Source organism: Triplophysa rosa, linkage group LG7 (genome assembly GCF_024868665.1).
Source record: "Triplophysa rosa linkage group LG7, Trosa_1v2, whole genome shotgun sequence".
Lineage (NCBI taxonomy): Eukaryota > Metazoa > Chordata > Actinopteri > Cypriniformes > Nemacheilidae > Triplophysa > Triplophysa rosa.
The window spans coordinates 5923705-5944283 of NC_079896.1; the positions used below are offsets into that span (position 1 = coordinate 5923705).

Here is a 20579-nt window from a genome sequence, read left to right on the forward strand (position 1 = left end):
TGTCATAGGCAAGATGTGCTTCAGGGCATCACACATTTTTCAAGTGATGAAAGTTGAAGAATTTATACAAACGAAACCGGTTCTCGATTGTAATTTTTTGCTTGTTCATTTACTAACTAGAATGTTCAGTGGCTTAAATGAGGCTCAGATGCAAACTTCCTTCTCATTTTTACTCTAATGCCAAGGATTTATCATGGAAGAACAGCTTTGCTTCCACTAAGGAACATTTGCCTAAAAAGAATTTTAAAGCAGCAGTTCAGCCTATTGATTTCAGCATGGGGCCCCATTTAAAAACACTCAGAGGAGAAGAGAATTAGTTCTCCGGCCCTTCAAACCTGCAGGTCGAGAGAGGGTCATTTTCCCCTTCAGTTAAAATAATTAGAAGCGAGATAGGATTCGGCGCAAGTACGGCTGGCCGTCCCTGAGTAAACTTGATCTGTCTCTAACTGTGCTGAACTCGATGCTCTCGGCTTCAAAGCGGGACAGACATGCACCATGGGGAGATGGAGGCTCCTTTGTCCCTGATGAGACCCGATGTTGGATGACCGGTGGAGACGGTTTTTGACAGCCTTGTGGCTCCTAATCTTACTAGAAGTGGTCGGTAATGGTCGCGGCGCCTGTCTGCACCACGTATGAGACTTTCTTTATAATTAGAGTATGAAAATAGAGTCAGGCAGGTAAAACTTGCACTCAGATTAGGTTAGTCATGAATAAATGCTAGATAATGCATTTAGGATTTTCCATCATTGGCAATTTTTACCTGTTTTTCAAAGCTGTCTGAAATGTACATACTGTAAATGAATTTAAAGCTGAATTTCTTTTTTTCCTGTGGTAAAGTTCTGTCTCCAGCTGTATTTATAAATTCAACCAAAAGTAAGCGAAGATAAGTAAAGAAAGTTCACCCGAAAATGCTAATTCATCATTAACTCATCTTCATCTCATTCCAAACCTGCATGAGTTTCTTTCTTCTGCCGAACATGACATTATCCTCCAAACAACATTATCCTCCATTGACTTCCATTGTATGGAAACAAAACCACTCACACATTTCTCAAAATATCTTCTTTTTTGTTCCACAGAAGAAAGAGTCATATACAGGTTTTGAACATCTTGGGGGTAAATAAATGACAGAAGTTATGTTTCTTTAATGAAGCTGCTTTCACAATCACAAAGTGTTTCGGAAGTGCAACACCAAAGGAAACAGTTCGTTCGCACCTTAGAGAAATGGCAAAGCACAGTCTAGTCAGCTAAATCACCCTCAGGTCCTCTCTTCTGTGTCGACACAGCTGCTTGACACTATAGCAGGTGGCCAGCAGTCATTCTGGAGACATCATGGATGGAACATGACAGATATGTAAGTCACATGATATAGATGGAACACAGACATAACATGTCAATATGGACAACAAATGTTATGGACATAATATTGATTGACATAGTAAATGGGAAAGATAAAGACATAACATGGACTATTTAAGCTCCTTGTAGACATAACCAGACACGTTTAAGAGATAACATGTTTTATATTATGTATATATATTTATAGGTATGTGTTTAGGTAAAATTATGATTTTTGTTTAATTCTGTAAACAATTAACAATATTTCTACCAAATTTCAAATAAAAATATTTTTTCTATTTGCATGTAATTGTTTTTATGCCTTGTTGACAAATTATATGCAGTGTTGCTTCAAAATGTGGCTAAAATTAGTTGCCATTATGTTGCCAGGATGATTATGTATATACAGTATATTTATAGGTATGTGTTTAGGTAAAATGATCATTTTTGTTTAATTCTGTAAGCTACTAACAATATTTCTCCCAAATTTCAAATAAAAATATTGTTTCCATTTGCATTAATTAGCAGAAAATTAAAACTGGGGAAACGGGTCAAAAAACAGAAAAGATGCTCTGTATTTTTTCAGACCTCAAATACTGCTAAGAAAACAACTTTATATTCATTTTTAAGTAATATGTATACGTGTATTTAGGAAAAGTTCTGAGGTTTTTCTTATGTGATAATTGTCACTCCTGAGGTTTAATTTTGTTCAAATTCATCAGACACTGGACTGAAATGGCCATATATGTATTTTCATGCCTTATTGAGAAAATATACGCTGTGTTGCTTTAAAATTTGGCAAAAAAAAAGATCATAGTGTGGCATTAGCCTATGTTGCCAAGATGATTTTTTGGAACAGATTTTGCATGTGGAACCAACGCATCATGCATTAATGTTCTGTATGTAGAAACCTACCACTTTTTATTTATGCCTTATGAATAATCTGACATAAATGAAGTCTGGCATTAACACAATTTGCTTTCATAATATAAAGATAAATTGAGTTAGGTCAGACATAGGCTGTGTGATATTGTTACTGCATCACGTTAATATAATGACATGATGCATAGATCACTGTGGCTCGCGACAGACTATGAATATATAAGCATTGTTAGATCATTAGTCTTCATAAGTCAAGCACAGAAGTGTGTGTTGTACGGGGACAGACAAACACAGGTGCGACTGCATCTTTTTACAGACAGCTTTGTTTGCTCAGATGCATCAGATTTTCCTCAATTAAAATAAAATAAGACCAGATTACATGTCCCGACTGTTTTTGTTTTCGGCGTTATTATGTCTGCTTTGGCTCGGAGCTCTTTTTTCGTTTTGTCTGCTGACTGGGATCAACTTCTTTTTACTGTCTTATAATTATATGAAGGGATCAGTGAAACAAAAGCACGGCAACCTTTATCTCCTGATGACTTCATTCAAAGTCATTACATTAATAGACCCGATGTTACGAGGCTAAATCGCAATTAGCATTTCCAACTGACAACAGGGTTCCACTCGGGAGATTCGCTATTCTTTAGGATGTGATGGGACATGATTAACAGTATAAATGGAGTGTGTGCGCACGTTGGTGGTTGAATAGCTACATGCTTCCCTGGTGTCCGTGTTGAGTCATGAATTAAACATGATAACAGGAAAGTTTGAACCTGCTGGAACTGTTGACTGGTTATGAATGTCAATGATAGTAAGGTTAAAGGGGATAGTTAAAGGGATAGTTCACCAAAAAAAAGGAAATTCTTTCACCATTTATTCACCCTCATATTGTTCAAAACCTGTACATGACTATTTTCTTTGTTGGACACAAAAGAAGATATTTTGAGAAATGTTTCAGTGGTTTACTGTCCATACAATGGAAGTCAATGGGGTCCTATGTTGTTTGCTTACCAACATTCTTCAGAATATCTTCTTTCGTGTTCTGCAGAAGAAAGTAAGTCATACGAATTTGAAATGACATGAGGATAAGGAAATTATGACATTTTTGAGTGAACTGTCCCTTTAACATCTGAATCTGTAACTGTGGGAAAGTGAAGAAGTGTATTTTTTTCTCCAGCAAAAAGTGACAGATAACTCATTATGGAGGAAAACAGGAACTCAGGAAGCGTGAAGGAAGTGATTTAGCTTCTCACTATTGATCCTCACTGGATAACAGAAGGTCTCATGCTTAAACAGGATTAAGAGAGGGTAAACAGCAGCATCTCTTCGCAGGCATCCATGTTTATCACAGGCGTTAGTTTTCCTCTGTTTGCGGCTTAATCCACGCTGAGACGGCATGCCGCCACGTATAAACGTTGCTGTGTTTTAGTCAGCCAAAGAAACCTTGTTCTTTCTTCAGCCTTCACATGAGGTCTTTCTGCCTGATCCTGAACGAAATAACACACATACATACACATTGAAAGACCAATACAAGCTATGCCAAACTGTGTCGCTGCTTTTCAGGGCTGTTAGGTTTGGAAGAAAAGAGGAATTAAATCTATGGAAACGACTCACACATAGTGAGTATGTTCTTTGAGGGATTCTGGTAATAAACTGTCAAGCTTAAACTCTGTCTGTCAAACATCAAAAGTTCCCTGTTGTAAAAAATTATAGAAACCATTATAGAAATTCTAATGGATTTAATGGTTTTAAAGGGATTTATATTGGTTTTAATGGAAACTGGTGTCTACTGGTATGTGATGGATTCTATTGGTGGAATGTTCAATCCTACTGGAATAGTGCCCAAAACACACTACCAAAAGGAATTTTGTAATGGTTTTAATGGAAAAAGCTATTGGGTTGTAGGGGTATTCTAATATAAACCATTAGAATTTCTGTGATGATTTCTTTGGGGTTTCTGTGTTCCCTGCTGAAAAAATCAATAGAAACCATTAAAGACGTTATAATGGTTTTTTTGGTTTTAAAGGGATTTGTATTGGTTTAAATGGAAACTGTAATGGTGTCTACTGGTGTGTGATGGATTCTAGTGGTGGGATGTTGAATCCTACTGGAATAATGCCCAATACACACTACAAAAAGGCATTTTGGTAATGGTTCATAATGGTATTTTATTGTAAACCATTAGAATTTCTGTAATGGTTTCTGTTGGGGTTCTATTGTTTTTTTCAGCAGGGTATTAAAAAATTCCTTTTTGTAGTGTGTTTTGGGCATTATTCCAGTAGGATTTAACATCCCACCAATAGAATCCATCACATACCAGTTGAACCATTACAGTTTCCATTAAAACCAGTACAAATCCCTTTAAAACCATTATAACATCATAACTTTTTTAATGGTTTCTATTGTTTTTTTCAGCCCTCCTGAAAAAATCAATAGAAACCATTAAAGAAGTTATAATGGTTTTATTGGTTCTAAAGGGATTTGTATTGGTTTTAATGGAAACTGTAATGGTTCAACTGGTATGTGATGGATTCTATTGGTGGGATGTTAAATCCTACTGGAATAATGCCCAATACACACTACAAAAAGGCATTTTGTAATGGTTTTAATGGAAAAATCTAATGGTTCATAATGGTATTTTATTGTAAACCATTAGAATTTCTGTAATGGTTTCTGTTGGGGTTCTATTGTTTTTTTCAGCAGGGTTTTTTTTCAACATGCAGGGAGGGAATTGAAACCATTAAAGAAATTATAATGGGTTTAAAGGGATTCGTATTGGTTTTAATGGAAACTGTAATGGTTCTACTGGCATGTGATTGATTCTATTGCCCTGCTGAAAAAAACCATAGAAACCATTAAGGAAGTTGTAATGGTTTTAATGGTTTTATAGGGATTTGTATTGGTTTTAATGGAAACTGTAATGGTTCTACTGGTATGTGATGGATTCTACTGGTGGGATGTTAAATCCTATTGGAATTGCTTTTTCAACCGACCAATCAGAATCAAGTATTCTAAAGCGATCCCTTATAAAATGCGCTGTGAGGTCAAATCTATAGCTGATGTTGTTTTAAGTTAGACATATTGTTGACGCTTCGGACTTGACTTTTCAAACTGTGTCTTTCTATGTTCTGTGTCAATATTGTTTCTGTCGGTCAATGGAACCCTAATGGAAGAGCGCATGTGTCAGCAGTGATTGGCCGTCCCAGTGGGTCTGTGTTAAACAGAGGGTAAAGATACTCCCTTTGCAGCGTTCTGGTGTGTTGCTCCTCAGTGAGGCGGTTACAGGCTGTGTCAGAGGTGACATGAGTGAATGGGGACCCAGGGCCTCCTCCTTTAGGCTGGAAAACCCAGTGGAGGGCCAGTCGAGCAGAACGTTACCAGGGTCGGGGCTTTGTTTCGGGGTCACGGGCTACAAGGAGGAGCGGGATTCCTACACACTCATGTCTGAGAAGCAGGCGATAGAGAAAGGGATGATAGTGTTAGATTGTTGTTCTGACTGGAAATCTATATAGAAATACAGCTATAGGAACTAATTAAAATGACCAATTTGAATAAGAATTTCCAAAGATCCTATAAACAGTTTTATTGATTTATTGTACAAATAAGTACTACAGAAATATTTAGATACAAAATAATGATTTTGGGTACACAACATTGTATAATGGTAAAGGCCGTTTACACCAAAAATGATAACTATTATGATAACTCTATTAGCATCCTTACCAATGAATGTTTTGTGGTATGTACCATGCTAACACATGAATATTTGAATACAGTACTTTGGCGTATCATGGTGGTAATATGGTTTTAGGACATTAAAAGTAATTCCATCCTACCATTGGATGTTTGAGAATGCGGAGTCATTGGATATTACAGTTTCCCCTCATGCTGAGATTAGTTTTGATGCTTTTTTGTTATTGGTTAGCATATTCCTTCTTTAATGGTGAAATACACAGCTCCCAAGTGTGCCCTCATTTCTGCCTGTCTGAAAATCTGAGAATCCAACAGCCTGTGAATTACAACCTTTATATTTCTCACAATTGATTTTTATAGAAAGTACAAAAATATGGGATGTAGGGCTGTCACAAAATCAGATTTTCGCTTTACGGGTATCACAACCAGAATAATCCGCTATAACAATATTATCGCAATATCTATTTAAATTCATCTTTCTTTTTGTTTATTTTGTGTTTTCTCCTTTTCTGGCCAACAATTCGCACGTACAATTTGAGTGTAGATTGTATAGAGAGAGAGAGAGTTTATAACCAGTTTTTGTTCTCAAGGCAACAATATTGTCATATGTGTAGAATTAACACTGTATGTTAACATGATAATCATGGTTTTTAACATAAGGGTTATTGTCAATACTGGTATATTGTGACACACCTAATAGGATGGCCAAAATGTTTCAATTGAAAAAAGCTTTATTGACCGCTTTAGAAGACATAACAATGCTGGTCCAACACTGGTTCAGAACTTCCAGTTTCACATTTTTAACACTGCACAAACGTTTTAACACAACCGACAGAATGAAATCAAAATGTTAAACGAATATCTTTTAGATTTGATTATATGTGTAAGATTTAAAACAAAATAATACATTAAAAAAACGGAAGTGTTCCAGTGTTGCTAGACCCAGTTATCAGTTTCATGGAACACAGCCTAAAAAGTGACCCTGAACTTTTTTGTCAAAAGCAGCTCACCGTACACCCCTCCATTCGCCTTCTCCGGAGTGCGGTCGCAAGCGGGCCGGGGAAGGCGGAGCGCATTTTGATTAACCCGGTGTTTGTGATCGCATTCTGTGGATCTCTCCCTCAGTCCGGGCGGGGAATCGGAGGGCGATCGCAAACAGACAACCCGGTCTGTTCGCCGCATAGTGTGTTCTGCTTCCCCCGGTTCGTGATTGCATTCCGGAGATGGCCCTGGTTACAATTACTTTTTTGCAGTTGTATATGTTGCGGTTCTATCGTGCAATCAGTAATGCGTTACGCCAAATTTAGCGACTTTTTATATAACGTTACGTTTCAAGTATTCAAGACAAAAAACTGAACATAACATTAAATTGAACATAAACAAGATGATTATTTGTTGTTTAAATCCTTATTAAAGCCAAAATAAAGGCTTACATTATACTCGCATGAGCAGCTGTGTTGGAAAATTTCTCACCCCTTTGTTTGAAGTGAGGTCCCGAAAAATCTTCGTTCGAAGGGCTATATGGCCCTTACCCCTACCCCTCCAACCAAAAGAGAATCGAGAAAGTGTAGGGGTAATGGGTAGAGATGGGATTGGGCCTAGGGTCTATTTAATTATTGTAAAAAAACATTGTTCTAGAAGAAATTGGCTTCACTAAAGAGAATATGTTCAAATATATGTGTGCACACATTTGTGTAACATTTACTCAAATTTGTTCATTATCAACCATTGTGTCACACAAATTCTTATTATCGCGTGAATTTCATCATCATCTTTTGCTTAGATGTGAATGCCTGAAGCACTGATCCTATCAAAGCTGTTTCTCATCTAGGAATCAAAAATGAGCAAATGGGAAATGCTGTGTGTTGAGACGAGTATTGAGGGTAAAGCCCTGTAAGCTCTGAGATAAGAGAGATGGTTCACTCAAGGTCAAACACCCTGTTAGCAGTCACGCTAACATAGACTGTCGTGCTTTGTACATCGTAATGAGGTTTAGCTACACATCAGCCTAACATTTTCCAGAACACTTGTACTGGATGTTTTGTTTGGTCTGTGCCTGAAACACCACATTGTAAACACCAGCTTTTATGAGTAATATTTTGTCTCACACTTACAATTAAATACCAATTAAATTAAAGAGCTTTTGGATTTAGAACAACATTAGTCTTTGTTGTATTCCTCATTTGAAGTCACTTTGGATAAAATGGATGAAATCTGCTACAGTATATGAAAAATGTCAATATAAAGTAAGGTCCATTTAATGGCCGGTGTGAGATTTTTCACTTTGCCGAATCATTTAGTACAATATAAAAGTAATGTGGTAGTGTAGTACAACCACAGTATTTTCTGTCAGGAATCAATTGTAATTTTGTAAATGCGACTTCAATACTGTTTTGTTTCACGTGTCTATTTTTGGAAACTCTGACCTCATGCACTCAAAGATTGCTTGAAACCTCTTGTTTCTCATTCCTTCCACCCTCATCAGCAGAACTCCGCTCTTAATTGTTGTGTCAATGTTTTTGCCCTGAAGCTTATACTCATTTCCTAATGTTAACAAACCGCACCCGCCGTCTTCCAGGGTGGCCTCGCCGCTAAATTACTTAACTAAATAAGTTCCCCCCCTTTGAGTTTATGTAATGACCTTGATTAGTTCGCAATAGAGCGCTTTCTAATTTATGTTCTTGTTTTTTGCAGAGTGAGCTCTGACCCCAGAAAGCATTTCAGAGGCTTTATTCGGTTTTAACGGCTGGTTTTAATGCTTTGACGCTCTCGGTTCTTCATTTCAAGGAATTTTTAATCACAGTGTGGTTTTACTGTTTACGGTAGAGTAGTTTTTATTTACAAGGTCTTGCGAAATGCAAGAGATGCTTGCATGTGTATCTGTGGCTATGATGCTCAGGGTTTGTGGGTGGTTGCCAAGGCATTGCTATGGTTTGTTAAGGTATTCGGAGTGTTTGTTAGCATGTTGGTATGTTTAAATTCTTTACATTTTGAAAAATGTGAAATTGTAAAAGCTTAGGTAAAATCTTTACCAACCACCACCATTACATATGAAATAACTCTATAAAATAAATATAAATGTTTTGGTCATTTTCTAACTCAGAACATGTTGAAGCTAATATCGGTTTTAACTTTTATGTTATGTCTGTTTGTTTCATCAGGTCAATGGCAAGGACCTATCCAAGGTGACACACGACCAGGCAGTGGAGGCCTTCCGCACTGCTAAAGAACCCATCATGGTACAGGTTCTACGCAGGGCACCCAGGCCCAAACCCGCATGCCCGAACGGAGACGCTCAGCTAATGGACATCAGCACCCAGACGGATATCACCTTCCAACATATCATGGCCCTAAGCAAGCTACCTGCCTCCTCCACACCTGTGGATGTCCTCGAGCAATACCTGATGCCAGAAGGGTGAGTGACAGCTCAATAGACCAATCAGAATGCAGACTCAAGAAATTTCAGGTAGTGGAGTTAGGGAAGATGTTGTTTTGGTTCACCAGCACAACTAGACTTTAATATATTTGTTACACTGGCAAAGGTTTTGGCCCAAAGCACAACACAGAATAACACTGCTTTCATTCATCTGAATTTCCATCTTCCATCTGAGGTTTCTTATCTCTTATGTGTGTGTCCACAGGGTACTTGTCTCCATTTAAAATAGAAAATTGCCTGAGATTATTGATTTTTTTGTTTGTTTGTTTTTCAGCGTAACTGAATTTAAAAGAGCATTGTTTATATCTTATTTCTAATGGTGTTTGCAATTTGGATAAAGTAAACATCTGAGTGTTTTTACATCCTTTTTAAGGGTGAATTGATTTTTGAAGCCGAATGGTTTTTGACCAGTATTGTGCTGTAGGTTCCATTTAAACTTTTGCTTTACACACAACGGGTTGGTTGTGACACCCTGATTTCTTGTGTTATTCATTATTATAATTTAGTCTAATTAAATGTCTTTTAATTGTTGAGTTTTTGGCACACACATGTTGCCCAAAAAATGCCAAGTAGATTTTTTAATAGCGTCTTTGAATTATGTCCAGTGTTAAAAACGTTACTGTTGCCCTCGGGCTCTTACAGTCCTTTTATAAAACATTTTTTATGGTGTGGTTTTATGTTTTGCAGACACTCTGCTGGTCATGAGTACTTCGACCCCAATGATTTCCTAGAGGGCATGCAGCATGAGATAGAGAGAGAGGAGCTGGAATATGAGGTAATACACACATTCTTCCATTTCCCCATCCATCCATCCGCCGCAAAACAGGCATTGAGGTGTACATCTACCCCAGTGACGCCAGTCTTCTCCTGGCTAACCGTCTCCAATCTGTGAATTGACCAACTGTACCCTCTCTAACCTCAGAGGCACTGAAGTGGTCAGGACCGATATCGACTAGCCGGGTTCCCTCGAATAGATGCCAGACGCTGATATCATTATTTACCCCCTCATTGACTTGCACATCGGCGAGAGATGATAATTGGATGGGTTTGAAATAGAAGACCGGCTGGCGTGATGGATCTGATCGTGTACGTTTAAGCATAGACGGATTAGGTTATAATTACAAGGGCGGACGGAGAGTTATGAGGCCGAGTCCATAAAGAGATGAAGTTCGGTGACTTATAGCGGCAGATGCTTAGCACGCAGCACTTTCCACGACCTCTTGTACAGCCCGAGGGCCTTCAGGAGCTGCCGTGGGGGGGTTAGTAGACAGAGATCAATGACTGGGATGGGACGAAAGCACAGACCAATGCAAGCCCCCTGCCTTGTTTACCCCTGATTAATGTTGTCTTTTGCACTTCAAGGACAAAAGAGGTAGAAATACGCTAATCTTTGATTTTGGAGGTCCGTAGTTCAGTGCTAGCAGACGTACATGATCGCGTTATGTAATAAACAAACCGGCTTGCAGCACACCACAATTTTCCCAACTTGGGAAGTTATTGTGTATACGGACTTAAATTGAGCAAACTGATCTCATAGGAAAAAATAACCATTTAATAAAGCTGCAATTTCTAATCATTTCTTTTCTCTCTATTCAGGAAGTGGATTTATACAGGACTAATATTCATGATAAGTTGGGGTTAACCGTGTGTTACAGAACCGATGATGAAGATGAGACGGGAATCTATGTCAGCGAGGTAAGTAAATGTGTCTGCCGTATGTTTTATGGTTTCATGAATTATTAGCCAAACAGATGTAATTTGGCAGCTTTGCACTCTCACTCACCAATTTTCCTCATTGCGCAGATTGATCCCAACAGCATCGCTGCAAAAGACGGACGAATCCGCGAGGGCGATCGAATCATCCAGGTTTGCTTCATTATTATAACAAATGACATCAATTAGTGTCCGACTGATATGAAGTCATATTTGTCTAAGCAAAGCTCCACCCCCATCCACAATTCAGATCAATGGCATTGAGATCCAGAATCGCGAGGAGGCCGTTGCTCTTTTAACCAGTGAAGAACACCCGAATGTCTGTCTCCTGTTGGCTCGGCCAGAGATACAGGTGAGGAAACCAAGTTACATATCACAGTTGCTTCTTACTAACATTAAAGGACAGCTGATAGTATTTCTCCTGCTCTTGTTGTTGTAGTTGGATGAAGGATGGATGGATGATGACAGGAACGATTATCTAGATGACCTCCACATGGATATGTTGGAGCAGCAGCATCATCAGGCTATGCAGTTCACCGCAAGCATGCTCCAGCAGGTACAGCACATCCATCAAAATGTCAAACTCAGCATGTCATAATGCAACAGCCACAATGTCAATCATAATTTCAGTGTTCATCACTGAGCTGTTCAACACGTACTGCCTGGACTTTAGTTCAAAATAAAAAAGTATGGCTAGTTTACAGCTGCAATCCAAAACTTTTGTTTGGTTAAAAATAATCAAAATTAGAAAGTACGTATAAAACCTCTGCCTGATTCGCAAAAGTAAGCTTGTAAGACTGATTCATGACATTTCATGGAAAATGTAATTTTGACATCATTTGACATGAAGTAAAAATAGGTAAGTATATAAAGTACCTTCAGTTTTATGTTTCAAACAAAGATGGCAATGTAGAGACAAAAGTTATGGATTGCAGCTAGAAAATAAATAAAAAATACTGTATTCTTAATGGTTGATATACAGTAATAGATACTTATGTTAAAATATTGTGAAAACTGATATACAGATCAAGTTTTAAATTAAAACAAACAAATCTAAACGTAGTCTTACAGTTTTTAGAATTATGAAAAATGAATATTAAACATATCTTTTTCAACTCTAAGCTTCTGTGGCTGTTCATGGTGAGAGACGGGTTTAAGAATAAAAAATAAAAATAAAATGGAAGAAAAAAGTTTAAAGTTTTTAATCAATTATAACTACAAATTAATTGAACTAATCACTAAATATAAAAAATAAAAATTAATTGATCGTTTAATATTAATATACTTTATTTATTACTAACAAAATTATTAATAAAATAAATAAAATGACCTTTATAGACGTTTCAGCGGCAACAACATAAACATTATTAATATGAATTAATAATAATAATATAAATAAAAAATAAAATAAATTGTTATTTTACTAGCCTCTACCCAGGCCGCTAACCAAACACATACCTGAAGTTTACCTCAGCCCAGGCGCATGTGTCCGATGAAACAGTCTATAAAAATCATTAGGTTTGACTAAGTCAGTTAATATTATTTTTTACAAACATTTAAAACCCAATAGTCATTAAAGCTTAAACATCTGTAAAACTAAAAACATACCAGAAGTAATTAGTCCATAATCTGAATTATGTGTAATGTGAAGTATTTAAAATCAGAGTAAATGACAATTCACACTTGTTTTTCACCACAGAAGAAACATGAAGAAGATGGAGGTACTACAGATACCGCAACGCTTCTATCCCACCACCATGAGAAGGACAGCGGACTGGGCCGCACGGACGACAGCACTCGGAATGACGAGAGCTCTGAGCAGGAGAACCTGGCAGATGACCAGACCAGCGCCTCCACCACGCTAGGCAGCCGACGCAGACTTGCTTATAGTCAGGACACCCTGGGCAGCGGCGACTTACCTTTCAGCAGCGAGTCCTTCATCTCCGCCGACTACCCGGATGCTGACTTCCTGGGAGACTTTCCTGCGGACGAGTGTGAGCGATTTCGCGAGTTGCTGGAACTCAAGTGCCAGGTGCAGAGCAGCAGAAGCCCGCAGCAGAGTTTGTTTTGGCCTGCTGGAGGCGTGGCTGGCGGGGGAGAGGAAGGCGTGGACAAAGAACTGGAGCTTCTGAACGAGGAGCTTCGCACTATCGAGCTGGAGTGCCTGAGCATAGTAAGAGCGCATCGCATGCAACAGCTGCGCGAGCAGTGCCGCGAACAGTCCTGGATGCTGCACAACAGTGGGTTCCGCAACTACAACACCAGCGTGGACGCCAGACGCCACGAGCTGGCCGACATTAGCGAACTCCCGGAGAAGTCCGACAAGGACAGCTCCAGCGCATACAACACTGGAGAAAGTTGCCGCAGCACGCCGCTTACGCTAGAGCTCTCCCCCGATAACTCCCTGCGGCGTGGAACCGAAAACCAGCCGGAAGCAGGAGCGAGTAGCGGCGCCAACAGAATTTTAAAGCCCCTACTGTCACCGGTCCAAGAGGCGTGCAGCCCCAGCAGGAGTACTCGCTCAACTCCATCGAAAGAGTTCGATGCTTCAAGCCAGCCTGAAATCAAAGAACGCAAACCGAGCCGCCATTCACCCTACAAGCACGCCCACATCCCAGCACACGCCCAACACTACCAGAGCTACATGCAACTCATCCAACAAAAGTCAGTGGAGTACGCCCAAAGCCAGATGAGTTTGGCGAGCATGTGCCGGGACCCTGTCGCTTCGGCCGACTTGGGACCCAAGATGGAATGGAAGGTCAAGATCCGCAGCGACGGGACGCGTTACATCACCAAGCGTCCTATCCGGGACAAGCTCCTAAAAGAGCGGGCCCTACGGATCCGAGAGGAGCGCAGCGGAATGACCACGGACGACGATGCCGTCAGCGAACTGAAAATGGGGCGCTACTGGAGCAAGGAGGAGCGCAAGCAGCACGCCGTCCGGGCCAAAGAGCAGCGTCAAAGGAGGGAATTCATGAAGCAGAGTCGTATGGTCTGTCTTAAGGAGCAAGGTGGAATCGTAGATGATAAGAAGGAAGTGAACATCATTGAACTGAGTCACAAAAAGATGATGAAAAAGCGGAATAAGAAAATCTTTGACAACTGGATGACCATCCAGGAACTGTTGACCCACGGTACAAAGTCTCCCGATGGGACGCGGGTGTACAACTCGCTACTGTCGGTGACCACGGTGTAGGCATGCTTCGTGTAACATGTTGTATATATAAGACACTACCGATTGGGGTAGACAATCCTGCCTCGTTCAATGCGGCAACATTTGTAAATAGGAAATACGAATGTCTTGAAGGAACTTTGTCGTTCGCCAGAAGGTACAGTGGAGGTTGAATAGGATGCTGGGTTTGTAAAAGTGACTGCGAGCGTCTTTTCTTATTTTTCACTTCTTTTTGGAGCTTGAGGTATTTAATATTCTATACAAGAAGTGAATCATAACCTTTCATGTTCTTTTACAGGTAAACAGCTCAAGGACAGAGTGCCATAAACAACCATCAGCATTTTTATTTTATTTTCCTTTTGTTCCAGCAAGTAAAATTCTACAGTATTTTACTTTTTTATGCATACATATTGCTTATTAAAGTAATCCAAATATTTAGCTTCATGGTCATCGCAGAGTTTTTGACTGGTGTTTTGTATGCTTTGAAGTTGTTTTGTGTTTTTTTTTTTTTACAAAACTAACGTCGTTTTACAGATTTACACAAAAGGTGCTGTTTTTCTCAAATTCATTGTTCAAACAGCCACTGTATGTTCCATCTGTTACATTAGACGCGCATAGAAGCGAAACCATTTATTGAAATCTAATCTGTTTGTATTAATGTCTGTTTCATTGTCTGTAGACAAAAAGCCTCTTGTATAGGTTTCAGTTGTACGGCAGCAAGATAATACAGTTTAACAAATCATTAGTTAGAAACTCAATTTGATGTCTGTACAATGAGAGAAATAATAAATTATTGTTTTATATTTGATGAGCTTTCAAAATGTTTGTGGTACGCTTTTTATTTGCACCCCTTTTGAAGCCATAGCAAGGCATTTCTTCAGAGAAACAAAAGGTTTAATAATAGTCTCTGCAGATATATATGTGTGTGTTTCTGTGGATGTCTATCGGGGGGTTGTGTGTGAGTGGGATCCACACTTCACTGACCACTCGACCCCGGGGCCACTGACCCAAGCGGGCCTCTGTTTCTGCTTATCTGTCCCCAGCTGTGTGTTACTCTGAAACATAGAGCTCAGGTCAGTGAACAGACCTCTGTCTCATTACAATCACACAGAAAGGTCTGCTATGCCACAGCTGCAGTAACTAGCTGTAGCACGCTGGGAGTCTTTTTCTGGCCTCAAAAAATGTGAATGCGTTTTGTTGCATTAGATAAAAAAGAAATATTAAACCAAGTGACATTGGCGAACAAATGATGTTAGACCTTTTCTTAGGATCAACTTTACTTCAGTTTTGCAATTACTTGTTACCATCTGGCCCCAATGTCTTTTTCAGTGGATGTATAAAGTCTGTTCCACTCAAATTCACACAGATGGGCAAACTAATCACAGGAATAGTTTAACTCATTAAAGATCATGTATCACAGGCAGTTTCTGCCAATCTCATATTAATCTTGAGTGCCTATACAGTAATATTGCATAATTCGTATCTTCGAAGAGTATTTAGGTTGATCAAATTTATAAAAGAGAGATACAGCTGTACGATTATTTCCGGAAAAACACAAGCTGCTAGAGGTGGGACTAGTGGGGAGAGTGGGATGGAACTACAGCATGAGTACACAACACATCATCACATTAATCCCTTCGTGTTTTGTACATTATGCACGTACACGCCGATTGCCAACAAAACACAGACGTAAGACTTAGTTTGACTTACCGCGTGCACTTCATGTCCGGCATCATTTAGCACTGGGACCCCGCCATCTATCAGTTTAAAACGATCTCCAAATCCAGCGTTTTATCCACCGTTTATATAACATCCATCACTGAAATGCCGTGAACAAACAGACACACCTAAACTTCACTATTGCAAGAGTAACGAGCTGCAGCGCAGCCCATCTTGACGCAGCGCAGATAACCTTGATGGTAAGCGGGTCTCGCTCGTCGGTTGGCTCGTGGGCGGGCTCTTTCTTTCGCCTTGCCGTGCTTTTCCAGGAGAATGGGCAATAAAAGGAATACACTTATAAAAAAACTTTCCAAAACAAGTTGGAGTGCTGGCAGAGTGTATCAAGTACCGAAATACTATGTCAAAAGTCCAACTCGTTTTTTAACAAGTTGACCATGTTAAGCGTGAGAAGCCAGCACGTTTAACAGTGTAAAGAAGTCAGAATGCGTGAAATAGCATGTTACCCGATCTTTAACTGTACATGATCCGCTGTGTTTGACAGCCAAAAATATGTCGGATTGAACCCTTATTATTAAAGAAGATAATGTATTTGTTAACATTACTTGATGCATTAGTTAACATGAACTAATGAACTATATTTCTTTATTACACGGCTCTTTGGAATGCTTGATTCTGATTGGCCAGTCGCGACATTTGCAGGTTCGTTATGTAAGGGATAATGTACAGGCAGCTGGTTGTTATTGCAGAAATAAGCCCCGACAGTGTGATCAGGAGGGGCAGTTGTATCACACTGGAGGGGATTATTTCGCGATAACAGCCGGCTGCTTGTACATTATCCCACTTATTACACGGCTACTTGCCACATGAGAAAAAAACTGGACATGAAATGTGAATTTGAAATATTTTATTAGCTCATTTTTACTGAATGCAGACCTTCCGCGAGGAAAAGCTGTTTACTTTTGGTTTTAAGGTAAGAAACGACGTTCAATGTCACGAACATTCAATTTGGTTGAATTATTTGTAAATATAATGTCATATACAGTATGTGATTAAAAGACATATTTAATTTTGTGTAATATTAAACTGCACCTGTCAAAATGATTTGCGACGTGGAGGCCAAGAACCACCCAACACGCAGAGCGGAGGTTGGCTCTGCGAAGTGCATTAAAATCCTTTAACGCACGGCTAGCTGTGGATTATCCCGCTTATACCATGGTCATTTGCCAAGTTAAATCTTATATTGATGTTCACAGTGAAATTTTAGATCAAAGAGGTGAAAATTACAGTGATTTTGTCACTTACATTTCAAATGTAAACAAACTTACTAGAGCTGCCTGTCAAAGGGTTTTAATGCACACCTTCCAGCCAATCAGAATCGAGTATTCAAAAAGATCATGGTATAACATTAGTTAATGCACAGTAAATATGAACATTTTGACATAAACTAACATTAACAAAGATTTAAGGGATGGTTCACCCAAAATTCGCACTGGCAAAAGGAACTTTATAAAACGGTCAGTTCTGGTCCTTGATTCTGATTGGTTGAGCCGAGTTCTAAGCCGTTATAAAATACCCAATTTATAACTACTGACCGCATTACATAGCCTAAATATCACTTTATTTACTTTATTTTATGAAACCTTGCTACGCATATGGAATAACCGTTTTATAAAAGCAATAAGCCCCAAGAAGCAGTGGGTTACAGTGTATTTTATAACAGCTAAGGGCGGTTGGGCGGAGTGCCTAAAACCCCCTAGCTTTTAGCTGTTTCGTTTTTGGGTGAACTATCACTTTAACAAGTGTTACCAAAAAAACTAAAATTCAATATTTTGATAGTCTGCAAAGAAGCCCTTACTGTCACAAACAGTGTATGTTTATCTTTATGCAAACGTTAAGGGAATCAATATGTTAATGCTAAAAATCGCGTAGGGGCTCGTCTTCTTTCGCTTGTGTGTAATTGATTGCTTTTCTTCTCCTGAAGGAGGGCTGTTTGCATGATTTATGTCCACGGAGACATCTTCACACGCAGACTTTTAACAGAAGATAACAGTGTCCCATGCAATGGCAAACAAAACAGAAACAGCTGCAATGAATTCTGAGCCATTCCCTTTCCAGGCCAGGAAGCGAGATTACTTTGATCAGACTCCTCCGCTTTGTTTTTATATTGGGAGTGAATGAAGGTGGGCAGCACGTGGCCATCCTCTGGTGTTACTTTCAGAGCTCCCCTCATTTGTCTAAATGCCACGGCGGAAGAAAAAGAGAGGCTTTAGTAAATCGGCTGTTGACCGATAAGACCACTGTTTGCGTCCTTGGCTCCCGTTCAGCTTTGTAAGAGAAAATAAGGTGACAGGGATTTTATTGTTGAGAATAAAAATTCCTTTTTTGTGCTGCTGTAGAATTTGACACCACTGTATTGGATTTAGTGTGAAGCTTGGGTCATCTAAACAAGAGGACAAATAAAGCAATTGATTTCATTTATGATTTTAGATGACCTATACAGCTTATAAGATGGTACAACGGCAATATAATAGAAGACACTGAATCTGTCATCAATATGTTAATATATTGATGACTTTTAATGGCTCATCTTGTAATGGTTTTCTTTATAGTGCAATATGAGCCATTGTCGATTTTTCTTGTACAGATTTTTTTGTTGTGCAGATTTTCATGCAACCTACGTGTTTTCTATAATTCAATTCAATTTTATTTATATAGCTCTTTTCACAATTTTCATTGTTGCAAAGCAGCTTTACATACAGTACATCATAATACATTTTTTTTTTTAATTAAAGAGAATATACAGTATTAAGATGAATGGTCTCTCATTGCAAAATTTTCTGTATGCAATGTACACTGATGTCAGTGGATTGTCAGATTGAACTGTAAATTATTCAGTCGTAGTATATTTAATTTAGGTATATTTTTATTTTAAATATTGCTATCAGGACTGGGAGCCTAAAATTACAATATACCAGAACGTGCGGAAAGAATATATTTGTTTAAATATATTAATGTGCATGTGTGTTGTTAAACGCAAGTTGTTAATATTTATGGATTAAACTAAATCAGCAGTCTACCAAAACTGCACTATAGATGTATATGTGTATAAGAGTGGAGAAAAAAAACCTTGGGTGAGGCCAAATTCAACCGGGAGAGCTATAAAAACTTTTAATTTCAAGTGTGCCCTCTTTCAAAATTTTTGCCATTTAAAATGTCTACAAAATGGTTCATCCAGTCAGAGGTTTGAGTATTTATTTTTCTAACAAAAGAAATATTGTGTTCATGATTCACTTAAATTATGACCTGTGGAGTTTTTCCCCAAGCCAATAAAATTTGCAGTGAGGAAAAATAGTGAATGTTAATATTCTCCGTTTTTCAATAATTTAATAATTAATAAAACGTTTTTAGTAATAATTTTGATTCATTTTGATCTAATTCAATCATTTTTTTATTGAATCTTTTAATGAAATTAAACTCTCCTTTAACCCACATTTGCCTTGCTGTTCATATGCTCATTGTTTGACACTTGCTGATTTTATTTTTGTCTGACATGAAAATATCATCATAACTGATCAGCAACATCCGTTCTAAAATTTACTGCAATTGCATCCATAATGCATTTCAACATGATTAGAATCTTGATTACAGAAGATCACTGATTGTGTTTATGTAAAATTTATGACTGCCATCCCTTCATTTACATGATCACCTGTCATTACGTGTCACGTTGGAGCAGTGTAAACAGTAACTTGCAGTAAAATTTAATCAGGGATAGGTTTACATCCTACTATTTACCAAAAACCAAAGGCTGTTGTTTTGTTCTCACTGGCTATCTATCAGTTGTTAGCTCACATAATTTGTAGAAAATGGTCACCTGTGTCTTTTTTAGGGGTGGGGTGGGTGCCATGCAAAAGTTGCTGCAATTATTCTAGGATGATGTGGGTGGTTGCCAGGGCATTGTATGAGGTTGCTAAGGTATTCTGGGCTCTTGCTCACTCGATTTGGGATGTGGTCTCTTTTGGCAACCACATAGCAATGCACAAAAAACATTTACGACACCTACTTCAATTGCCTAGCAACTCCCTGCGTTGTGGCAAAGATGTCTGTACAGGTTTTAAAGTGACAGTTCACCCAAAAATCTCAATTATGTCATCATTTATTCAACCCCATGCTGCTCAAAACTTGTATATGACTCTTTATTCTGTTGAACACAGAAGAAGATATTTCGAGAAATGTCTTTGTTGTTTGGTGTCCCTAAAATGGAAGTCAATGGGGTCCAGTGTTGTTTGGTAACCAACGTTCTTCAAAATATCTTCTTTTGTGTTCTGCAGAGGAAAGTCGTACAGGTTTGGAATGACATGAGGGTGAGTAAATGATGACAGAATTTTTTTTCATTTCATTTTTTTTCCTTTAAGAATATAAAGCAGCCTAGTCACAATAATGTTCTGCAGAATAGAATATGATTTAGTAGAGCTGTAATAGCTAAAATGTTGTTTTTACATCAAAACACAGGTTCTTTATTGTTCCCCAATGTGCAATTCAGGAAAAGATCTAAGTCCGAAAATATGCAATTTGTGCTTTTCTGAACACAAATGCAAGAATGGTCTTGACCCTGTGCATGACTGCAAACAAAATGTACCCCGCTACACATCTGACCCTTGAACT

The 20579-nt window shown here is 38.6% G+C and overlaps 1 protein-coding gene across 3 annotated transcripts in view; it reads left to right on the top strand.

Annotated features, from left to right (window-relative positions):
• pdzrn3b (PDZ domain containing RING finger 3b) overlaps positions 1–15055 on the top strand; it is a 77846-nt gene extending 62791 nt beyond the window's left edge. For 2 of the 3 annotated variants that reach the window (XM_057338887.1, XM_057338888.1), the window contains 7 exons: positions 9075–9328; positions 10037–10124; positions 10946–11044; positions 11153–11215; positions 11313–11414; positions 11502–11618; positions 12762–15055. In XM_057338887.1, coding sequence (XP_057194870.1) covers positions 9075–9328; positions 10037–10124; positions 10946–11044; positions 11153–11215; positions 11313–11414; positions 11502–11618; positions 12762–14258 — 2220 coding nt within the window. In that variant the 3' untranslated portion in view covers positions 14259–15055. The remainder of the gene's footprint in view (positions 1–9074; positions 9329–10036; positions 10125–10945; positions 11045–11152; positions 11216–11312; positions 11415–11501; positions 11619–12761) is intronic. The other variant, XR_008963284.1, reaches the window with a different exon arrangement.
• The last annotated feature ends 5524 nt before the right edge of the window (positions 15056–20579 follow it).